Source organism: Microtus oregoni, unplaced genomic scaffold (genome assembly GCF_018167655.1).
Source record: "Microtus oregoni isolate MIOR12 unplaced genomic scaffold, Mior012 000029F_ref0000214, whole genome shotgun sequence".
Classification (NCBI taxonomy): Eukaryota; Metazoa; Chordata; class Mammalia; order Rodentia; family Cricetidae; genus Microtus; species Microtus oregoni.
In genome coordinates, this window is record NW_024543088.1 from 5060385 (window position 1) to 5081875 (window position 21491).

A 21491-nucleotide genomic window follows, 5' to 3' on the forward strand; every position below is an offset into this window, starting at 1 on the left:
TAAGTAGAGTCATGTCTGCACACCTTACGTTTCTTAACATAGTAGGACACAAAACCACTGAGTGCCCTCAGCCCCGTGGACTTTCGACTGAGAATGTAATCTAATCTGACAGGTGCCCGAGGCTGTTTTGCCTGGTGATTTAGTGAGACAAAGTGGGTCCTCTGTCAGACCGGAGGAGGCCACCACCGTACCAGTTCCTGGAGATAGCTAGATCTGGGTAGGCCCAGGCACATGGAGAGGCAGCCACTTAGCATCCTGTCCCATCACTTCTGAACTGCTTTTTAGTTAGATTTGTCTGTATTGAGGGCCATCAACTTACCAAGAGCTACTGTTTGGAAGGAAGGTGGTCCCTGGAAATGGGACTGAGGGACTTGTGCACACTAGGTAAGCACTATACTGCTGAGTCACGCTTCCAGCGCCTCACTGGGGGATTATAGCAAGAGCTCAACCTCCCAGCTATAGCTCCAGTGCCAACTGTTACTATTGGCTCCATTTTTGAGTGCACTGCCTAGCGAAGTTATGTAGATGGAAATGGCTCCTTCTTTCCCAGCCGCCCAGACCCAAATAATCACACAGGAACTATATTAATTACAACACTGTTTGACCTATTTGCTCAGGCTTTTTTTTTTTTTTTGAGACAGGGTTTCTCCGTAGCTTTTGGTTCCTGTCCTGGAACTAGCTCTTGTAGACCAGGCTGGCCTCGAACTCACAGAGATCTGCCTGCCTCTGCCTCCCGAGTGCTGGAATTAAAGGCATGCGCCACCACCGCCTGGCTTGTTCAGGCTTTTTATTAACTAACTTTGCATCTTAAATTAGCCCATTTCTATTATTTTATATTTTACCATGAGGGGTGTGGTTTATTGGTAAGGTTCTGACATCTCTCTCCTTCAGCAGCTACATGGCATCTCTCTGACTCCGCCTATTCTCTCTCTCTATCTCTTCAAGCCAAGCTATCTTCTGCCCTGTCATAAGCCAAAGCAGTTTCTTTATTAACCAATGGTAATAAAACATACTCACGGAACAACACTCCCAGCATATGGAGGGGAATACTACATCATCTCCCCTTTTCTGTGTAAATAAAAAGGAAGGTTTGAAATTTAACATAGTAACATTACATATACAAAGCAGGTGTCAAGCAAAAAGTACAGTTACAATATTTAGTCCATTTACATTTGGCAAATTAAGGAAAATACTCTATCATCTATCCTATCTTTGTGAGTCTAAAGTTTTATGTCTAATTTATCTTTTATCATAACTAAGGAAAACTATAATTACAACTATATATTCTTCAACTCCATCAAAGACCCCAAAAGGATATATTACCTAAGTAAACAAGAACTGTATTGTAAGCAACTTCAAAAACTGCAGAATTGACAAAGACATCTCACTGTCAGGACAGTCTCCCAAAGTTCTTTTGTAACATTGGGGTATCCATCTTCAGCCTATAGGCCCATAGTATCTGGCAGACTTTTCCATGAAGCAGCAATTTGCCTTGTGCTGGTAAAGTTCATCAGTTGCTTTCTTCTGTGTCCTGCAGAATGTCTGGCAGACTCTTTCATGAAGCAGGAATGCTGAAGGACTGTCTCACCTTCTATTGGCAGGTTCAGCAGTCATTTTTCTGTGGTCCTGCATGTCCAGTTCATACAGCATACCATCAAGTAGTCTAAGCAAAAGCAGTTTCTTATCAAAGTTGCTAGCTTGTCACACTGAAGGCAAATTCCATAATGAATTTCTTCAATTCCCGTTGACCTCTCTGCAGTAATTGGTGCTGCCAGAAGCAGGCACTTCTCATTGTTGAGAAAAGTCTAAGCTCTTAAAACCTTTTAAATGCCATATTCTGTAGGTCTTTGAAGTGTTGAAGATTATCTTTCTAACTGAAATATATCTGTTTATCTAGAAAACCTAACTAACATGACTACAAATTTGACTATTATAAAAGACTATTAATTCATAATTTTTAATTATGCATTAGATTTTTAATGAGCTGTACAAACACAATACTTTAAACAAGAGCAGAGGTACATCTACACAGTGTAACAAATCCACTTTAAATTTGTATCAATAGACCAAGATCCATACCAATGCAAAGTATTTATCTCTATATCCTATCCCCCTTATATTTTTTTAAAGAGATTAACCATTAACAATTTAAGCCAACCCTTTTAAAATGAAAATAAACATTTATAAACGATCATTTTGGGAATTGGGCATAGTGTTCTCCAAACTGCTTCCTGCTGTTTGTTGGGTGAAGTATTTTTAGGGTTCACAGAGATCTCCAGGGGGTCTTGTTCTATAAAACCACATTAGCCTGGAAGGAATTCATAGGTGCTTATCTTCTGTGGAAACAAAAGCAGAACGCAGAACTTCTTTTCCAAGGCAACATATCCTTAGACCCAAATTTTGAAGTCACGACACCTTTAAAATATATATGTTGGTTTAGCTTAGCAGCTCCAGAATCAAATGTCTCTGTGCAGTCATAAAAGTCAAAGAAAATACAATAATATACATAATTCAGACTCTCTGTGTATATTCTGTCTTTATGTGGCTTGTTTTTTAACTCTATTACTTTTTAATATTTATTTTATTATCTTACTCCTTTAATCTATGACTGTCTGTGCTCTTTTTCCTTTCTCTCCCAAGTCTACATAGTTTTTAAAACACACTGTAACCTGTTCAGAATTTTATTTTCATCTCAGTCTGTCTTTATTGCACATCTGTAATCATTTTCTGACTAGGAGTGCCTTTTTTTTTTAATGCTAAGCAGGTTTGGCTAGGACCAACCCTACAGCCCTGCCTGTTGGCTCCACCCCATTCAACATGGCAGAGGTATGTTCTGTGAGTTAAGCTCACTGCCCTAGCTCAAGGGACACAGCAGGTCTATATCATAATACTGCTCACAAACCTCATTTAAGTGCAGGACTTCCAAAAGAGCCAGAGTTCGTGCTGCCAGCACGAACCAGGAAGCCTTTTCTTAAAGAAGTGATACAGTTTTTGCTGCTAATGCAGAGTCAGGAAGCCTTCTCTGAAAGGAGCCACACCTGTGCCAGCAAACAGACCCTATCTAAAAATATTAGGCTACCAAGAAGCTCCAGTTGACTCCCGTTTTTGTGGGTCTAGAAGCAATCTATTTTTGAGCTTTCTTAGGCTTTATGTGGATGTACGTTGCCAAATATTGGACATCATTTTGCAAACGGAGACTGCTCTTTTGTTCCCTGACTGCTCAGACCTGAATAATTACACAGAAACTATATTAATTACAACACTGTTTGGCTGATGACTCAGACGTATTTCTAGTTAGCGCTTCCATCTTAAATTAACCCATTTCTATTCTTCTGTATCACCACGAGGCTGTGGCTTACTGGGTAAGGTTCTAATATCTGTCTCCTTTGGCAGTTATATGGCATCTCTTTGACTCTGCCTACTCTATATATCTATATTTGGATTTCCTACCTGGCTTTACTCTGCTAAGCCATTGGTCAAAACAGCTTTATTTGTTAACCAATAAGAGCAACACATATACAGAAGGACATTCCACATCGGAGTTAAGTACTTTCACACTTGTGTGAACCCATAGCCACTGTCCATCTCCTGAACGTTCCCAAACTGAAACTCTGCCTGCATCAGACATTCACTCTCGTTTCCCTCCCCAGCTCCGGATCCCCCCATTCTACTCTGTGTTCGAAGTGGAATATTCTAGCCTCCTTATCGAGTCAGAGTCTAACCATGTAGTCCTGACTGTCCTGGAGTTCATCGTATAAATATACTCGACTGGCCTTGAACTCACAGAGATCTGCCTGCTACTGCCTCTCAAATGCTGGGATTAAAGACCTGTGTCACCAAGCCTGACCCTCCACCCTGTGTGAAACAGTATCTCCTTGTTTGCCACTAAGTACCCAGGCTGGCTGGTCCACCAGCTTCCGGGGATTCTCCGGCCTCAGGAAGGAAGGAATGAAGACAAGAAAGGCTACTGAAACGCTGGCCCCGCCTATTCTTTTTTCTTTCACTCTCTGGCCTCTATGAAATAGTAGCTTCCCCTACCACATGTTCCCACCATGATATGCTGCTTCACCACAGGTTCATAGGCAACAGAATCCATGGTCGGACATCTCTCCATCGACACGGACATCTCTACAACTGTGGCCAAGAGAAACATTTCCTCTTCAGACGCTGGTTATCTCGGCTATTTTGCTACAGCCACAGAGGGCTGGCTAACACAGCCCCACGGCTCCATGTACTCAGTTCCTGCAGAATAGTGTGGTCACACTCTGCTGCCAAGCACAGGTCACATGGCCAAGTCACCGATGGGAAGCTATGATACTGAAGGAAAATCAAATATCTCTCACTAATCTAATCAAGTTAAAATGCAAGGGGACTTTTGTTCTTCTGTGTCTGGCTGAAGAGCAGAAATTCGCATGGACAAAGGATCCTTGCAAACTCCCCAAATTCCTCTCTAAACCCAGGGCTATAAATTGTCCTTTAATGGTAGCACCTATCAGCCAGACATGGGCACTGAGAGAGCCAGAAGACTTTATTACCTCCCTATAGTTTTGCCACCTTTGAAGACTGAACTGCTTGCTCCTCTGTCTCCACACTATAAGATTTATTACTCGTTCGTAAAATGCCATTGTGGGGGGCGTCCCAAGCCACTGCTTTGAATCACTTTTCTGAGAGACTGGCCCTTCTTCTGTATGAAGTACATTTTAATGATTTTAATTACTTTTCTGTAGCTGTGACCAATGGGCCTCAGAACAACTAACGCGAAGGAAGGATTCACGTTGGCTCGTACTTTCTTTTTTTTTTTTTTTTTTTTAAGGCTGTTCTCCAACTTTATTTGAGATTCAGTAGGTTAGTTCTCATCCACATTGACTGTAGATTTTTGAATGTGGTAACAGGCACGTAAGTTACCAATGTGTAGAGTTTGTTTGGTGAGTCCTCATCCTCATTACGTTTTCTGGACAAACGTACCCGGATACAATATGGAACATTCCTTATTCCTTTGGCCCAGACGGCTTTATTGAGCCTGGTATCAATCCGCACATCTGGAGTCCCCATCTCCTTCATGGCAAATTTCCGGATTTCTTTAAGTGCCCTGGGAGCACGCTTCTTAAAGCCCACGCCATGGATGCGCTTGTGAATGTTGATGGTGTATTCTCGGGTCACCACCTCGTTGATGGCAGAACGGCCCTTCTTCTTCTCGCCACCCTTCTTTGCGGGAGCCATTCTGCCGGGCCCAAGCTGGAAAGGACGGGCGCGAGGGATTGTGGGCTGGCTCGTACTTTCAAAGGGTTCCACCCATTGAGGTGGCAAGGGCATGGTGGGACTAAACAACTCCTGTCATGGTGGACAGGAAGCACAGGAAAGGAAATAGAGGGGCCTGGAGAGAAGGCTCCGTGATAAGAAGGTACATTGTGTTTCTACAACGGAGCTGGGTCAGTTCCCAGCACCCATGTCAAGCAGCTCACAACTACCTGTAACCCTGTTCCAGGGCATCCGATGTTCTCTTTTGGCCTCTGTAGCTACTACTCTCAACACACACACACACACACACACACACACACACACACACACGATTTTAAAATAATAAAAATATGGGCAAGTGTGGGGTCTCTGTACCCCATGGCCAGCAGAGTAGTGATCTGTGGGAGGAAGGAAGGTAGTTTGGTTCACCATGGCTCAGTAGTCAGTGCTGGTTCAAACTTTGGGTGTCTGACCCCGAGTAGTTTATTTTGGGCATATTTGGGCAAAATCTTTTCTGGTGGTAATTAACTCAATCCCATATATGCATTAAGCACAAAGTAAGCTAAATAAAGATCATACATGACTACATCCAAACTCCTTGTAAAGTACGTGTAACACCTTCTATAAACATTGGTTCTACAGATGACTGTGTGTAACACTTTTCGTAAAGATGGGTTCTATAAAGTGACTGAGAAAAACAGGCTCACAGGAAGGGTACAGGGGAGGCACTGTGTGTTCTCGGGCACACTGATAGCTCAGAGGTCACCAGGCTATTAACCACATCTCCTCCCAGCCCTCTGCACAGATAACAGGCTATGCATTCCTTCCTCTGAAGAAACATTCCAGGTTCCCCTAGTGCTTATCTGTGAGCACAAAGACTTCCCTGCCTCCTGCGGGAGAGAAGATGAGCTGGTCCTATCCATTGGTACCCTCAATCATTCTCCATCACCATTCTCCCAAGGAACATTCTAGATTTTTAGGTTGTTTAATTGCCCAGATATATTAATTACTGGGAGTTAGGTGTGGGGATGTACATTCAGTGTTTAGTGAGGCAGGAGGACTGTGAGTTCAGGGCCAGCCTGGACTACTATTGCATTAACTTTTCCTGAGAGACATCAACAAGCACAACAGTATACCCAGAGTAGACCAAGATGACTCCACCCAAGTCTGGCCTGGTGAACCAGGGAGTTTATTCAAGGGACTCACATGAGTGTGGGTGACTCAAAGGTAGCTGCATCACCAAAAGCCCACCAGCCTTCATGACAGCTCAGGAACGTGTGGCCTCTTCCTTCTTCCTTCCTCCTCTTCTTCCTGCTTTCTCCTGTTTTTTTTTTAAATTCCCCTTCTCTGTCCTTCTCTTCCTCTCCTCTCTTCCTCTTGTCCCTCATCCGCCTTTCCTCTTCCTCCTCATGTTTTTCCTTCTTCTCTTCCTCATCATAATAGCCAGGGTTCAATAAAGGAACAGAATTGGTAGAATGATAGATAGATAGATAGATAGATAGATAAATAGATAGATAGATAGATGATAGATAGGTAATAGATGATAGATAGATAGATAGATAGATAGATAGATAGATAGATAGATAGATGATAGATAGGTAATAGATGATAGATAGATAGATAGATAGATAGATAGATAGATAGATAATAGATTATAGATAGATAGATAGATAGATAGATAGATAGATAGATAGATAGAGATAGATAGATAATAGATTATAGATGGATAGATGATAGATAGATAGATAGATAATAGATGATTGATAGATAGATAGATAGATAGATAGATAGATAGATAGATAGATTGAAGTGGTTCACAGGCTGTTATGTGAGTAATCCTACAATGGTTTCCTCCTGGTGGAAAGGCCCAGGATCTTTCAGTCCATGAGACTGGGTGTCTCGGCTGTCCCAGTGTGGTGCTGGAGTCCCAGGGAGGTCTTCAAAGCTGCTAGTGTTCAGTCTGCATTGGAATCCTGAAGAAGTCAGTTCTAACACCAGCAAAGGAATGTCTCAGCAGCAGGATGGATAAACTTGCCAGCAAGAGTGAGTACAAGCAGATAAAAGTCAAAAGCTTCCTTCTCCCGTGTCTTTTTTGTGGGCTTCCACCAGAAGGTTTGGCCCAGATTTAGAATGGGTCTGCCCACCTCTAATGATCTAATCCAGGAAATCTGTCACTGGTATGCCCAGCAGCTTGGGTTTTAGTTGATTCCAGATGTAATCAAGCTGACAACTAAGATGAGCCATCCCACTCCTCCTCATCCCCCTCTTCTCCCTCCCCTTCCTCTCCCCTTTATCTTCCTTTCTCTTCTCCTCCTTTTCCTCACCAGCATCTCATGAACAACAGGGCAGACTATTTGTGAAGACATCATTACCAAGCCAGGTTGGGTTTGTGAGCTATTAACCACCAGCCAGGATTGCTAGCACACACCTATAATCCCACCTGAGAACCTGGGGCAGAGGATTACAGTTCAGCCTGGGAACTCCAGAAAAGATGTTGTTTCAAATAAACAAGCAAACATTAAAAAAAAAAAAAAAAAGACTGGAACTATTCAAAGTGCTTTCAGCTACCAAGGATTGAACCTAGGATGATAGGCAGGTGCTCTACCACTGAGCTACACCCCAGCCCCTCACTGGGGGATTCTAGGCAGGGGCTCTACCACTGAGCCACACCCCAGCCCCTCACTGGGGGGTTCTAGGCAGGTGCTCTACCTATGAGTTGCATCCCCAGGCCTCTTTATACTTTTATTTTGAAATAAGTTCTCATTAAGTTGCCTAGCCTGGCCTCAAACTCACTCTCTAGCCCAGGCAGTCCTTGCCTCTTCTTGTTCAACCTCCCATGTAGCTGGGATGACAGGCCTGTATCATCAGTACCTGCTCCAAAGTGCCTTTTAATTAAACCAAAAGGAAGGGTCCCACTCTTGGCGAGATTGACACTTGGCTATGGGTGTGGCTGGCAGGGGGTAGGGCAGCATCGAGAGTGGACAGAGCCTCTACCATCCTCACCACCTGGGATGGCCCTGATTCTCTTTGGCCCAGAGGAGAAGGCACTCACATCAGAAGTTAGCAGATTCCTTAATTAGAGCCAGACTATTCCGAGCTGCACCCCTCCCACCCCAACCTGGGTGGCCCCCTGCTAGAAGAGGAGCCGACATTGTTGTGTTTATGCTTATGAGGCGGATCCGCTGGAAGAGAGCATTCTAAATGAGATTACATCTTATACATGTTTAATGTACTGTTCCCGCCATTTAAAATGCAGCTCTATTAAAATAGCAGGGAGGGGGGAACTGACTCACGGAGCTGGGTGTGGAGAGAATAGATCAGCAGTGAAATGAATAATATATTAACACAAGAATGCTGTTGCTTTTCATATTAATCGTATAAATCACGCGATTCTTGGGCTGTCAGCAGAAGCTAAGGAGGAGGGGGAAACGGAGCTCTGGTTGCACAGCCTGGGAAAGACCAAGGCTGGTGAGATATTTGAGCCAGATGCCTGGTGACCATGCTGGTTACAAGATGGGTTTTCTGGGTATGATAATGAGGCTGCCAAGGTTCTGGGACTTCCCCCAGGGCAGTGCTATTTCCAGCAGGAGGACATCAACTCAGCCCCGCCTATATCCCTTACTAATGCTTACTGCTTACTATGAGTACGAGAAAGATGAAAGGGATGTGGTCCCTGCCTGCAGGCCAGGGAGACAGACGTACACACAGATGGTCCAGCAATGTGCAGCCAGGCAGAGCAGAGGCCTTCCCAAGAAACACAGGTGGGCAGTCCCAAATGTCAAGTGTTCCTATCCTGTACGTAAATCTTTTTTTTTCCATTTATTTTTATGATTTTTTTTATGAGGCAGGGAGCCGGAGGTAGTTGATTTTTTTAACCCCAACACTTGGGTGAGGAAACAAGAGCATCAGGATTTCAAGGCCATCGTCAGTTGCAGGGTGAGTTTTGGGACCACCCAAGGCTGCATGAGACCCTGTCTCAACAGGACAGAATATGACAGGTCTAGAGAGCTGTCTCCATGGTTCAGAATAAGTATGGCTTGGGCAGGAGACCCAAGTTACCCGAGTTGGGTTGCCAGCATCCATGTTGGATGGCTTCTAAGAACCCTGCCATCATGGCTGGCCATACAGCCCCCGGTGCCTCTCGAATTCTGGGATCGCAAGCTTGTACCAACTTGGGTTTTCTGTGTGGGCTCTAAGAATCAAAGTCAGGCTCATGCTTACACAGAAGCTCTTTTACCCACTGAGCCACCGGAGCAAGATCTTCCATGACAGGCATCTACCTGAGACAAGTCTCAAGTTCAAGCTCACTCCCAGGCACGTTAGCTGAGGCCCAGTCACCATACACAGACCCATCAGTATGGATTATCAGCGGTACCTTTTAAAACCACATTGATTTGTATGCATGTGCATGTGTGTGGTCGTGTATGTGTCTGGGTGCTCCCATGCCGTAGTACAGAGGTTAGAGTTCAGCACACAGAAGCTAGTTCTCTGCTTCCATCATGTGGGTCCCAGGTGTGGAGGCAGGCTTGACAGCAGGCACCTTTACCCACTAAGCCCACTCACCAGCCCCTTAGTCACCCTTATAAATAAATATTGGAGCTCTGATCACATCTACATCTTTATTACCCCATCTCATCAGCGTCCTGCCATTCAAGGAAATAGGTGTCCTCGCGACAGCGCTCAGAGGAGGCAGTCAAATGACTTCCGCAAAGTCACACAGCTGATAAACACCTGGGCTGCTTCTCAGATGCAAACTAGCCCGACGCTATATAAAGAGCTGTCATCTTCCCTCTGTGTTTACCCACAATCCCCTCCTGCGTGGCCAGGCCTCCACTCTCGTCCCTGTAAGTGGAGTCACTGAGCACAGCACTGAGAAATCAGACGCCTCTTCTCCGCCTAGGACACTGAACCTTGTGTGTATTGTGACTGACACTGGATGAAGGCAGGTGTGTTGAGGAGGGGCCGGACCCAGCAGGGTAGGGATGAGGCCAAACAAGTGCAGAGGTGGGCTCTGGTGATGAGCAGGGTTGAGTCGGCCGTTCTGCCTACCTAGCTAGGTCCAGAGCAGACAGACTTACAGACAGTAAAAAAATATCCCACTGTTGGGATATTTTGCCTCCTTTTCTGCTGCCTAAGGGTTTGGAGGAAGACAGAATGCCCTGACAATGACCACACAACCGTTCTGACATCTACTAGATGTTCCTGTCTTGTGTGACAAATTGTCCCAATAAAGCCTTGCTTTGTGGGGGCTGGTGAGACGGCTCAGCAGTGAAGAGCACTTGATGCTCTTGCCGAGGATCCAAGTATTGAATGACAGTATTCCTGGGGAGACTTGAATAAACTTCTACTTACCCAGAGAGGAGCCAATGGCAGACTGGAAAAATATCACTAAAGTTCAAGTTGGTGGAATGCTGAGATTTATGAGGGTTGGTTATGTAAATATGGGTGAGGGGTTACTTGTAGGAGCAGAAATGACTCAAAGACAGCTGCATCACCAAAGCTCACATGGGTGGCATGTGACATGGTGTGGGTGACAGCTCACCAAATGGGGAAATCTGGAGCTCCTTGCCCAACCTGCAGGCCGCTCAATAGGCTGGAGTGTGTCTCAGCCAGCTCAGGTAGCTGAGCCTCTTCTGGGCAGCTAGTCTGAGACTGTCATTCAGCAGCTCTCCTTGCTGAAAAATACTGGAGGAGAGGAGAGGGTGTCTCCGTGAATCTGGTCAGTTTCAGGAACTTCCTGAAGCTTTTGAGTAGTTACAAGTTTCTCTGCAGAAATGGAATGTTTCATGTCGCCCTAACATCCTGCATCTTAAAGGAGCTTTCCATCCAAATTGGAAGGTTTTAACTTGGAATGAAACTGCTACACAACACCAGGTTTGGTCCCCAGCACCTACAATTTGGGTGGCTCACAGTTCACCATCCTGAACTCCCGCTTTGGGGCCTCTAACACCTTCTGCCGGGCTCCCCACATTCACACTGGCATAGACATACAAAATGTAAAAACCTCAAAAAAGTTTTAAAAAATAAAATGAGTTGCTTTGGAGGCTGGGGAGATGGCTCAGCCATTAACAGTGCTTCTTATGCTAACATGAGGCTCAGCGTGCAGAAACACGGGTTAAAGCCAGGTAGGTGTGGTGGCATGCCTGTAATTCTAGCCTCAGAGGTCAGAGATGGTATCCCCAGAGCAAGACAGCTAGCAAGACTAACCACATTGAAGCTGTCAGTTTGAGAGGCCCTGCCTCTTTGAAAGAATAATAGAGTATGACTCCCAACATCAGCCACATACGTGTGTGCACACACACAGAGACATGTGCTCACACATATGTGTGCACACACATACACGTGAAAAATGGAAAAAAGAGAAACAGGGTTGCTTTGGGGGCCTAGGGGTGTGGCTGAGTGCTCTCATGTGCTCTCTGAGTGCTAGCATGCTTGAAGAAATCCTGAGTTTCATTCCTAGCTCTGTGTAAAACTGAGTGGGGCGGTGCCTGCCTATAATCCCAACACTCAGGAGATGAAGGCAACAGAAGTTCAAAGTCACCTCAGTGACTTATCAAGGTCAAGGCTAGCCTGGGTTACGTGGGCCTCTGCTTCAAAACCAAAAAGCAAGGGCTGGCACAATGGTTCAGCAGGAAAAGGGGTTGCCACCAAGTCCAGCAACCGGTATTTAAGCTGGGACCCATGTGGTGGAAGGAGAAAACCAACACGGGAAAGTTGTCCTCTGATCCCCCACACATGTAGGTGTTCAGGCGCATGCTGGCTGTTTACAGATAAAAGCATTGCTACTGGGCTAGAGGATGCTCAGGGCCAGCACTCCCAGATGTCCACAGCAATGACCATCCAGGACCTCCACAGAGCTCAGCCTGAGGGCACATCACACGTGGATCACTGTGACTGTTGTGGCCAAACTGGATGCCTCTCCTGGCAGAGACTGGGCTCCAGCCTTGAACTCTGCCTGGCAGGCCACCCTCTACAAAGATGCAAAGGGTTGAGAGAAGAGAGCATCTCCATGACAACCATGATACCCGCCCCCCCCCAACGAGTGCGTGTGTAGGGGTGGGAGGTGGGGTCACTGGCTTCCCATTTCAGGCCACAAACTGGCAACTGAAACCCACAGGCTGAAAAAACTGGGGTGAAGACAAGAATGGCTTCTGGCGGCAGGCAGATCACAAGCTCCCTAGGTCCCCGGGCTGCAGGCTGAGCCAGAGCAAGCTGGGGAAAGTAGGCCAAAGCAGCCGCCTGCGCAGCGCACCCCACCTCCCTCCCACACTCCTACTTCCTAATGCACTGGAAAGGGACCGGATGTTCCTGAAAGCACCGGAACCATGAGTGGATCTTGGGCTTCACATGAGAGGCAATTCTGAGCCTTGACATGACCACCAATGCCTATCAAGCTACTAGCTCCAGAAGTAGACAAGGGGATTCCGCAAACTCTTGAGAGTGTGCATCTGAGCCAGAAAGGGAGGAGCCTGACTTTCTGGGACTTTTTTTGTTTGTTTGTTTGTCTTTCGGTTTTTTGAGACCTGACACTAGCTCTTGTAGACCAGGCTGGCCTCGAACTCACAGAGAGCCGACTGCCTCTGCCTCCCAAGTGCTGGGATTAAAGGCGTGTACCACCACCTGGCTCTTTCTGTGAGTTTTAAAAACTTCTGAGATGGAATCCAGGGTCTACTGTGCTAGAGCCATGCCTCAGTTTCCTCCTTGGGGGATTGTAGGCAGGTGCACTACCAGTGAACCACACCCTCAGCCCTTCCCTGGGGGATTCTAAACAGATGCTCTACCACTGAGCGACACCCCAGCCCCTCACTGGGGGAGTCTAGGCAGGTGCTCTACCACTGAGCCACATTCTCAGCCCCTCACTGGGGGAGTCTATCCAGGTAGGTGCTCTACTTTTAAAATGAACCCAGCCTCTTTTCTGTGACTTTTGTGCATGCTTGAATGCTCATGTCTGCTGGACAGGAATGACTGACCACCAGTGTCCTGTTAGAATACAAAGTAGATTCTACTGTGAATGGCTGTGTCTCAGGAGGTGGTTTGGATGAGCACATCCCCCATGGCCATTTGAACACTTGGTCCACGGTTTGATGGCACTGTTTGGGGAGGTTTGGGAAGTGTGGCTGTGCTGGAGGAAGTATATTGTTGGAGGTGGGCTTTGGGAGCTTAAATCCTCACCCCACTTGCAGTTTGCTCTCTTTGCTTTGTACTTGAGGTTCAAGATGTGAACCCATAACTTCATATTCCAGCCATCATGCCTGCTTGGTGCCTCCATTCTGCCATTATGGACTCAAATCTTTGGAACCATAAGCCAAAATCAACGCTTTCTTCTATACGCTGCGTTGGTCATGGTGTTTATCATAGCAATAGAAGCAAATTAATACAGCAATTGGTACCAGGATCATGGAATATTTCTGTGATAGACTTGACCTTGTTTGGGGTAAGATGGTAGATGTATTTGGAACTTAGGGTTGGCTGTAAACAAAGTTACCCTTACAGCCTTCCCCACATTGCTTATGTTAATGGTCATTATAACAGCAATGGAAAACAAACTAAGATTCCCCATATAGGAAAATATAGGACAACCAGGGCTCAGAAAGGAAGTCAAATTGGGCATGGTAACACAGACCTGTAATCCTAGCTATTCAAGAGGCTGAGACAGGAGGATAACAAGGTCAAGCCTGGGCTATGGAGTGAATTTAAAGCCTGGTAAGACTCTCTCCCACAAAAAAAGGGGTAAAATCAGAACCGAGGTCATAGCTCAGCTATAGAGCACTTACCTAGATCTTCATGTCCAATCAGTCCTTCCCAAGAACACTGTTTCTGGCTTACAGATAAATGCTGAGATGTCTTATTCTACTTTCTGTGGCTTCCTTGGAATATCACGGACTGGGTGGTTTGTAAAAGAATAAAGGTTGTTAGAGCTTGGATATGAAGTGTCTTCCCCAAAGCTTGTGTGTTGAAGCCCGGTCCCCTGTTGGTGGAGCCAATCTTTGTGACAAGACTGGATGGCGAGAGCTCTGCTCCCACCACTGGATTAACCCCCTGATTGAGTCCCAATATAGTGGCATTATTAGAAGGTAGAAATAAGAAGAAGATGGGGCCTAGCTGGAGGAAGTAGGTCATTAGGGTGTGTCTTTGAAGGGTATCATATCCCAATTCCTTTTGTTAACTTATGCATGTATGTGTGTGCACATTCACGTATGGCCAGGTGCACATGCTTATGTGTATGCATATATGTGGAGGTCAGAGGGAAACCTCATGTGTCATTCCTCAGGCTCTGTCCATCTTTTTGTTTTGAGACAAAGTCTCTCAGTGTCCTGGAACTCATGAAATAGGCTAGACTGGGTGACTAGTCAACTCCAGGAATCCACTTGTCTCTGCCACTAAAGTGCAGGTATTGCAAGAATACAACACTACACCCAAGTTTTTGACTCTGGGGAATCCAGCTTAGGTCCTTATGCTTGCAAAACAAGCACTTTACTGACCACAGGCCCTTAACTGTCACTTAAAGATCCCATCTGGTCCTCCCACAATGAGTAAGTAACATTTTACTTGAGTGGGTGGCACACACCTATAATCCTGGCACTGAGGAGGTTGAGACAGGGGGAGAATAAGTTCGTGGTAATACTAGGATACATAGCAAAACCCTATATCCAGATAGAAAGATAGGTAGATGCATGGATGGATAGATAGGTAGATAGATAGACAGACTTACAGAGATAAAGATTAGAGATAGAAATAAAATAGAGATGAGTACAGATGTAGATTAAGGGTGATTGTGGAATGTTCCTTTACATTGTGAATATATGTTGCTATGATTGCTAAGAAGTTGACAATTAGCTGGTCATGATAAGGTTAGGTGGGAGAACCAGACTAAGGACACTGGGAAGAAGAAGGGTGGAGTCAAAGAAGTCTCAAGCCAGCCGCAGAGGAAGCAGGACATGTACAAAATGAAGTAATAAGCCATGAGCTATGCTGCAGCAAGTGAAGGAATAAAAATGTGTTAATTTAAAATGTAAGAGTTAGCTAGTAATAACCCTGAGCTATTGGCCAACAATTTTTAATTAATATCAAGCCTCTGTGTGGTTATATGGGAGTGGCTGCTAGGACACAGAGAAACTCTGCCTACAGGTAAGTGTGTGGGGGTATATATATATATGTATATATATATATATGTATATACATATATATGTGTGTGTGTGTATGTGTGTGTGTGTATTTGTGTGTTGTGCATTGCCATGTTGTATATTTGTGTGTGTGGTGTGTGTATATATGTGTGCTATGTGTATTTGTATATGTTTATGTGTGTATGTCATGTATTTGTGTTTGTGTTGCATGCATATGTGTATGTTATGTGTGAGTATGGTATGCATTTGTGTGCTGTGTGTGGTGGGGGTGTGTATGAGTGCTATCTGTGGGTATGTTTTGTATTTGTGTGTTGTATGTAGTGTGTGTGTGGTATTAGTGTGTGTGTGTGTGTGGTGTGTGTGTGCACGTGTGTGTGTGTTTGTCAAGTTTTCTGAGCCACCACCCTTGGTGATGCTGCCAATCATTAGAACATCTCTAATGAGAAGTCTGGTTCATTCCCACACTCACTCATCCCGCCCATCCTACCAGGGCAAGAAGCTCTGAAACTCTTTCCAGGGAGCAACCCCTGTGGGAGACAGAAGCCCTGCAAATATTTGTGTTCTGAAAATTATTTGTAGCTGTCTCTGGGTCGCTTTCAGAAAACTGGATTTTCATCTACACCGAATGTGCTCCATGGATCTTCACAGTACAGTAAACAGACACAGTGACACCCAACAGCCATTCTGTGTTAGAACTCCAGGGTCAGACACATTACCAAAGGCAGTGAGTGAGATTGGCTCCACAAGGCATTATCCAAACTAAGCAGTGACCGGCTGGGTGGCAGGATGGAGAGCTTTCAGTGTGGATTCTGACTGTACTATACCCTGTCCTTCCGACCTCGGGTGTTGACTCCACATACACACAGCCTCCTGCTCTCCTCCAAGCCTGCCCGGGATCTAGGAGATGCTCAAGTGTTGATAGCCCAGATGCTTTTGGGAGAAGTTGCTGCAGAACATCAGTCACTATGGAGGGGCCTTTTGTGTCTGCATGACCATCCAGGACTTCTGTGAATATATGACACAGGCCACGCCTGCCTTCTACTGAAAGTAGCAGTGACTTTTACAGGGTATTAGTTACTTCTTCAAAGCCATGACAAAAATACCAGATAAAAACACCTTAAGGAAGGGAAGGTTTGTTTTCACTTTATCTATATTAGAGTTCTCTAAATGAACAGAGCAGATGGAACGAAAGTGTGTGTGTGTGTGTGTGTGTGTGTGTGTGTGTGTGTGTAGAGTGGCTTATAATGTGGTCCAGGTAGTCCAGCAGTGGATGTCTCCTGATGGAAAGGCTGTGAATCTGGCAGTTGTTCAGTCCACAAGGCTGGCTGTCTCAGCATCCTAATCCGTTGCTGGAGTCCCGGAGGATTCCTAGAGCTGCTGGTCTTCAGTCTATGCTGGAATCCCCAAGAAGTCGGTTCTAATGGCAGCGAAGGAATGGCTCAGCAACATGGGACACGAACTTGTCAGCAAGAGCAAAGGCAAGCAGGCAAAAAGCAAAAACTTCCTTCTTCCACATCCTTTTATGTGTGGCTGCCACTAGAAAGAGTGGCCCAGATTTTGTGGGTCTTCCTGCATCAAATAATTTTGATTAATAAAGGCCCTCAAAGGAGTGCCCAGCAGCTTGGGTTTTAGCTGATTTCAGATGTAGTCAAGTTGGCCATCAAAATGAGCCTTCATCATGTCAGAGGAGCTCAGCCCATCATAGCAGGGAAGGCATCCAAAGCATCGCAGTTCATATTGGCAGAGCATGTGGTGGTGCTCATGCCAGGGTGGACCAAGAAAGAGGAGGCAAAGGTGGCATCTGGCTGTTTCTTCTTTTCCTCCCTATTGCATCTGGTCTCCAACACTATAGGATGGTGACACCTGCTGCAGCTATGACAAATTCCCTGACAACAAACAGCTTAGAGGAGAGAGGCTCGTATTAGCTCACAGCTATATTAGCTATAGTCCATCACTGCAGAGAAGCCACAGAGACAGGAACCTGAGACACCAGGTCACATCTCATCCCCAGTCAAGGACACCAGGTCCATCTCATCCTCAGTCAAGGACACCAGGTCCATCTCATCCTCAGTCAAGGACACCAGGTCCATCTCATCCTCAGTCAAGGACACCAGGTCTATCTCATCCTCAGTCAAGGGCAGAAGGAGTGAAAACTTGTATACTTAGTGCTCGGCTCTTTCTCTGCTCCCTTATGGTCCAGTGTTGTGGAATATCAGTTTAAGAGGTGTTACATTTGTTTATGCTGTGGAATATTTGATTAATGATGCAAAGATATGTAGTATTCTTTTATATTGCATTTATTTAACTCTGTGAAGCTGTGTTGCTTTGCCTGCCTGAAACACCTGATTGGTCTAATAAAGAGCTGAATGTCCAATAGCTAGGCAGGAGAAATAAGTGGGGCTGACAGGAAAAAAAAATAAGAGGAGAAAACTAGGGAAGAGAGTGAGGGTCAGGAAAAGGAGAAGATGACACAAGGGGCCAGCCACCCAGTCACACAGCCAGTCATGGAGTAAGAAAGAAAGAGAAAATATATAGAAAAAAGAAAGGTTAAAAAGTCTGGAGGCAAAATTGGGTTAAAGAGAAATGGAATAATTTAAGTTAGAAAAGCTGGTTAGAAACAAGCTACATGAAGGCCTGGCATTCATAAGCAAGTATAAGTCTCTCTGTGAATTTATTTGGGAGCTGGGTGGTGAACCCCTAAAGAGTAAAATAACCAACTACACACACACACACACACACACTACTAAACAAACGAAAATGTAAGTTTTTATTTCTAAAGAATGTGGAACTAGAGAGGTGCCATAGCAGTTAAGAACACTGGTTGCTCTTTGCAGGGAATCCAGATTTGGACTCTGGCACCTACATTAGGCAGCTCACAGACATCTGTAACTCCAGTTCCAGAAACAAGACTCCCTCTTCTGGCCTCTGTGAGCACTGGCACACATATGGTGTATACACACGCACACACACACACACACACACACACACACACACACACACGGTGCAGGCACATAGTCATACACATAAAAATAAATTTTCGAACGACAATGGGAACATGCCTCTCTTTTAAAACAAAGGAAAAGAATATGGAAGGTCAGGTGACTCGGGGAGAGTAAGGGAACATCCTAGCCTCAGCTGGGAGAAGGAATGAAGGAGGAGGGGGATTGCCAGCCTGGTTTCATGCGAAAGGAGACGCTAGCAATTTCCCTCTGCTGCCATTGGCCCCATTAAAGATCTAATTTCTATTCACCTATAACTTTATTAGGCTCATCCAAGCTATTCATCAAGGAAGGCTGTCTGGAAAAGGGTGTATCGTGGCTTTTATTAAAATATCCTCTCCGTGGCAACTGTGTTAGGTTTTATGATCCTGCACATGAATCTGTCTTGACAATGGGAGACTTCTCTCCATCGCTCCAGTAAAAGGTAGGATGCCTGGGATCCAGCTGTCTGAGATGCTGTTTCCCCAAGGATGAGTTTTAGAGTCTTGTTGTTGTTGTTGTTGTTCAAGTTTTAGGTTTATTTGGTTTTTAAAATTGTGTCTGTGGGAAGTGCATGTAAGTGCAGGTGTCTGCAGAGACCAGAAGAGGGCACTGGATTCCTCCGGAGCTGGAGTTAAAGGTAGTTGTGAGCCTCCTGGCATGGGTTTTGAACTCAGGTCATCAGCAGGAGCACTATGTGCTCTTATCCACTGGGCTATCTTTCCACCCCTGATTTAGAGTCTTAACTGGGTTTATACCTCCAAATATTTCCATCCTGTAGAACGACGAGCTGCCTCTCTTCAGACGCTGCCCTAGTTTTCTTTCTGTCGCTGTGATCAAATGCCCTGACTGAAAAAAAGCAGCATGGGGGGAAGGGTTTTATTCCACTCACAATTCCCAGTTAGAGTTCACTGTTCCGGGGAAGTCATAGAAGCAGGAGTTTGAGGCAGCTGGTCACCTCAGGTCCACAGTCAAGAGCAGAGAGAAATGAATGCATCCATGCTGCCTGCTGGCTTGCTGCTACTTAGCTAGTGATAGTCACTCATATAGTTCAGCGTCTAACACAGATGCTACCCACAATGAACTGGGTCTCCTTACCTCAATTAAGTTAAGATGATCTCCCACAAATTGTGGCAAGTGAACGTGTGTGTGTGTGTGTGTGTGTGTGTGTGTGTGTGTGTGTGTGCGTGTGTGCGCACATCAGATTTCCAGGAGCTGAAGTTATTATGGGCAGTTGTGAGCCACTTCATGGGTATTGGGCACTGAACATGGATCCTCTACAGAAGTAGGACAACCTCTTAAGAGCTGAGCCATCTTTCTAGCCATGTGAGTTGACATTTAAGACCAACCGTCTCAACTAGGTTCTTAGCTCAGTTCTGGGAGGTTAGATACAAGATTTCATCCCATAACACTTCCAGCTGACCCTCAGAAGTCTTTCCCAAAGACCTTCCCAAGACCTTCCCAAAGTCTTAACTGCTTTGCCCTTCAACCATGCACTAAGGCCAGTGTGTGTGTGTGTGTGTGTGTGTGTGTGTGTTGGTAAGTTGTCCCCCGACAGGGCCTAAAGACTCAGGGTAAAGTGGTTACCAGGTTGCAGGAGATTATGACAGGTGGCCCTAGCGGCACAGGATTTGGCAGGTTGTGAAAAGTGTTAAGGGAAACAGATGCGAGAGCCTGGAGTGGGTGGCAGTCACCAATTCAGAGCCACACAGAAAAGCCTGTCCTCTTTGCTTGGCAGAGATAGTAATCCCCTCCCCCAAGCTCATTCTGGGTCCAAGCAGCCAGGAAAGCCCCACAGGCAGAAACGTCCAAGGGGTGTGTCCTACCCCAGCTGTCTTGAGCTTTGCGATCGTCTGCCCGTCCCGGGGTTAATTTCCAAAGATTTGGTTGTTGTTAATGATAATTATGATATTGCTAAAGAGAGGATAATGAACCCACAAACATCTGGAGACAGAGTAGTCGCCTGCCGCAGGGCCTGGCGTGCAGAGTAAACGAATCATATCTCATAATTAATAAAATTGGATGCCAGACATGATGGTGCAGGCTTGTAATCCTAGTGCCTGGGAGGCAGAGGCAAGAGTTCAAGGTCATCCTCAACCACGTAGTCAGTTTAAGACCTGCCTGGTTTTTCCAGAAGACCTTATCAAAAAACAAAGCTAAACTGAAGAGTTGGTCCTACTCGAAAGCTTACGCTGCTCTTGCAGAGGACCTGAGTTCAGTTCCCAGCACCCACAACAACAGCTCAACAGCTCACAGCCTCCTTTAACTCCAGCTCCATGGCCATCCAATGTCCCTGGCCTCCAGAGGCACATGCCCTGAGGTGCGCATGCCCACACATAGACATGCACACCTACCCATGATTAAAAAAAAAAAAAACAAATCTTGGGGCTGGAGCAATGACTCAGTAGTTAAAAGTGTGGGATTCTCTTGCCAAGGGTCTAAGTTCAGCTCCCAGAACCCATGCAGAGGCTCACAACTGTCCATAACTCCAGTTCTAGGTGTTTGGACACCCTCTTCTGTCCTTTGTGGGCACTGGGTATGTGTGTGGTATAGACATGTAGACAAAAAAAACCCCATACATATTAATATTTTTAATTAAAAACCAATCCTAAAATGTGTGTGTGATATCCATGGATGTATGTGTGTTTGCGTGCGTGAGGAGTGGTGTGCATGTGTGTGTCCATGCATGTGGAGATGCAAGGTTTCTCAATCAAACCCAGAGCTTATCAATACAGCTAGTCTCCAGTCTCTCTAGCCAGCTTGCTCTGGGAATCTTGTCTCCACCTTCCAGACCTGGAATTACAAGCAGACCATCAAGCCCTCCCCACCCCCCCGACATTTACAAGGGTTCTGGGGATCTGAACTCAGGTCCCCATGCTGGCAGGGCAAGTGTTTTTAGCTGCTGAGACATCTCCCCAGCCCCTTCACCTTTATTTCTGGTACCCTCAAGCTCATTGATTTGTGCAGACTTGACCCCTGACCTTTGTGCCTTTCCTTGATGGAGCCTGATGCAGGCATAGCTTGTTCAGTGCTGGGCTTGCTTCATTATTCTTCATGAAGATTGGTTATCCCCAAAAAAGGAGCTCTTAGAATTCCTCTTGCTTGGGGTGAGGGAATATATATATATATTCCCTTTCTCCTTTCTGCATTC

General features: G+C 45.6%; 1 protein-coding gene across 1 annotated transcript; it reads right to left on the reverse strand.

Moving 5' to 3' along the window:
* Positions 1 to 4827: 4827 nt before the first annotated feature.
* On the reverse strand, positions 4828 to 5259 carry LOC121464638 (60S ribosomal protein L31-like). The gene has a single exon (XM_041677672.1). It carries the CDS (start codon positions 5218 to 5220, stop codon positions 4828 to 4830), a length of 393 nt encoding a protein of 130 aa, XP_041533606.1. The 5' UTR covers positions 5221 to 5259.
* Positions 5260 to 21491: the final 16232 nt, after the last annotated feature.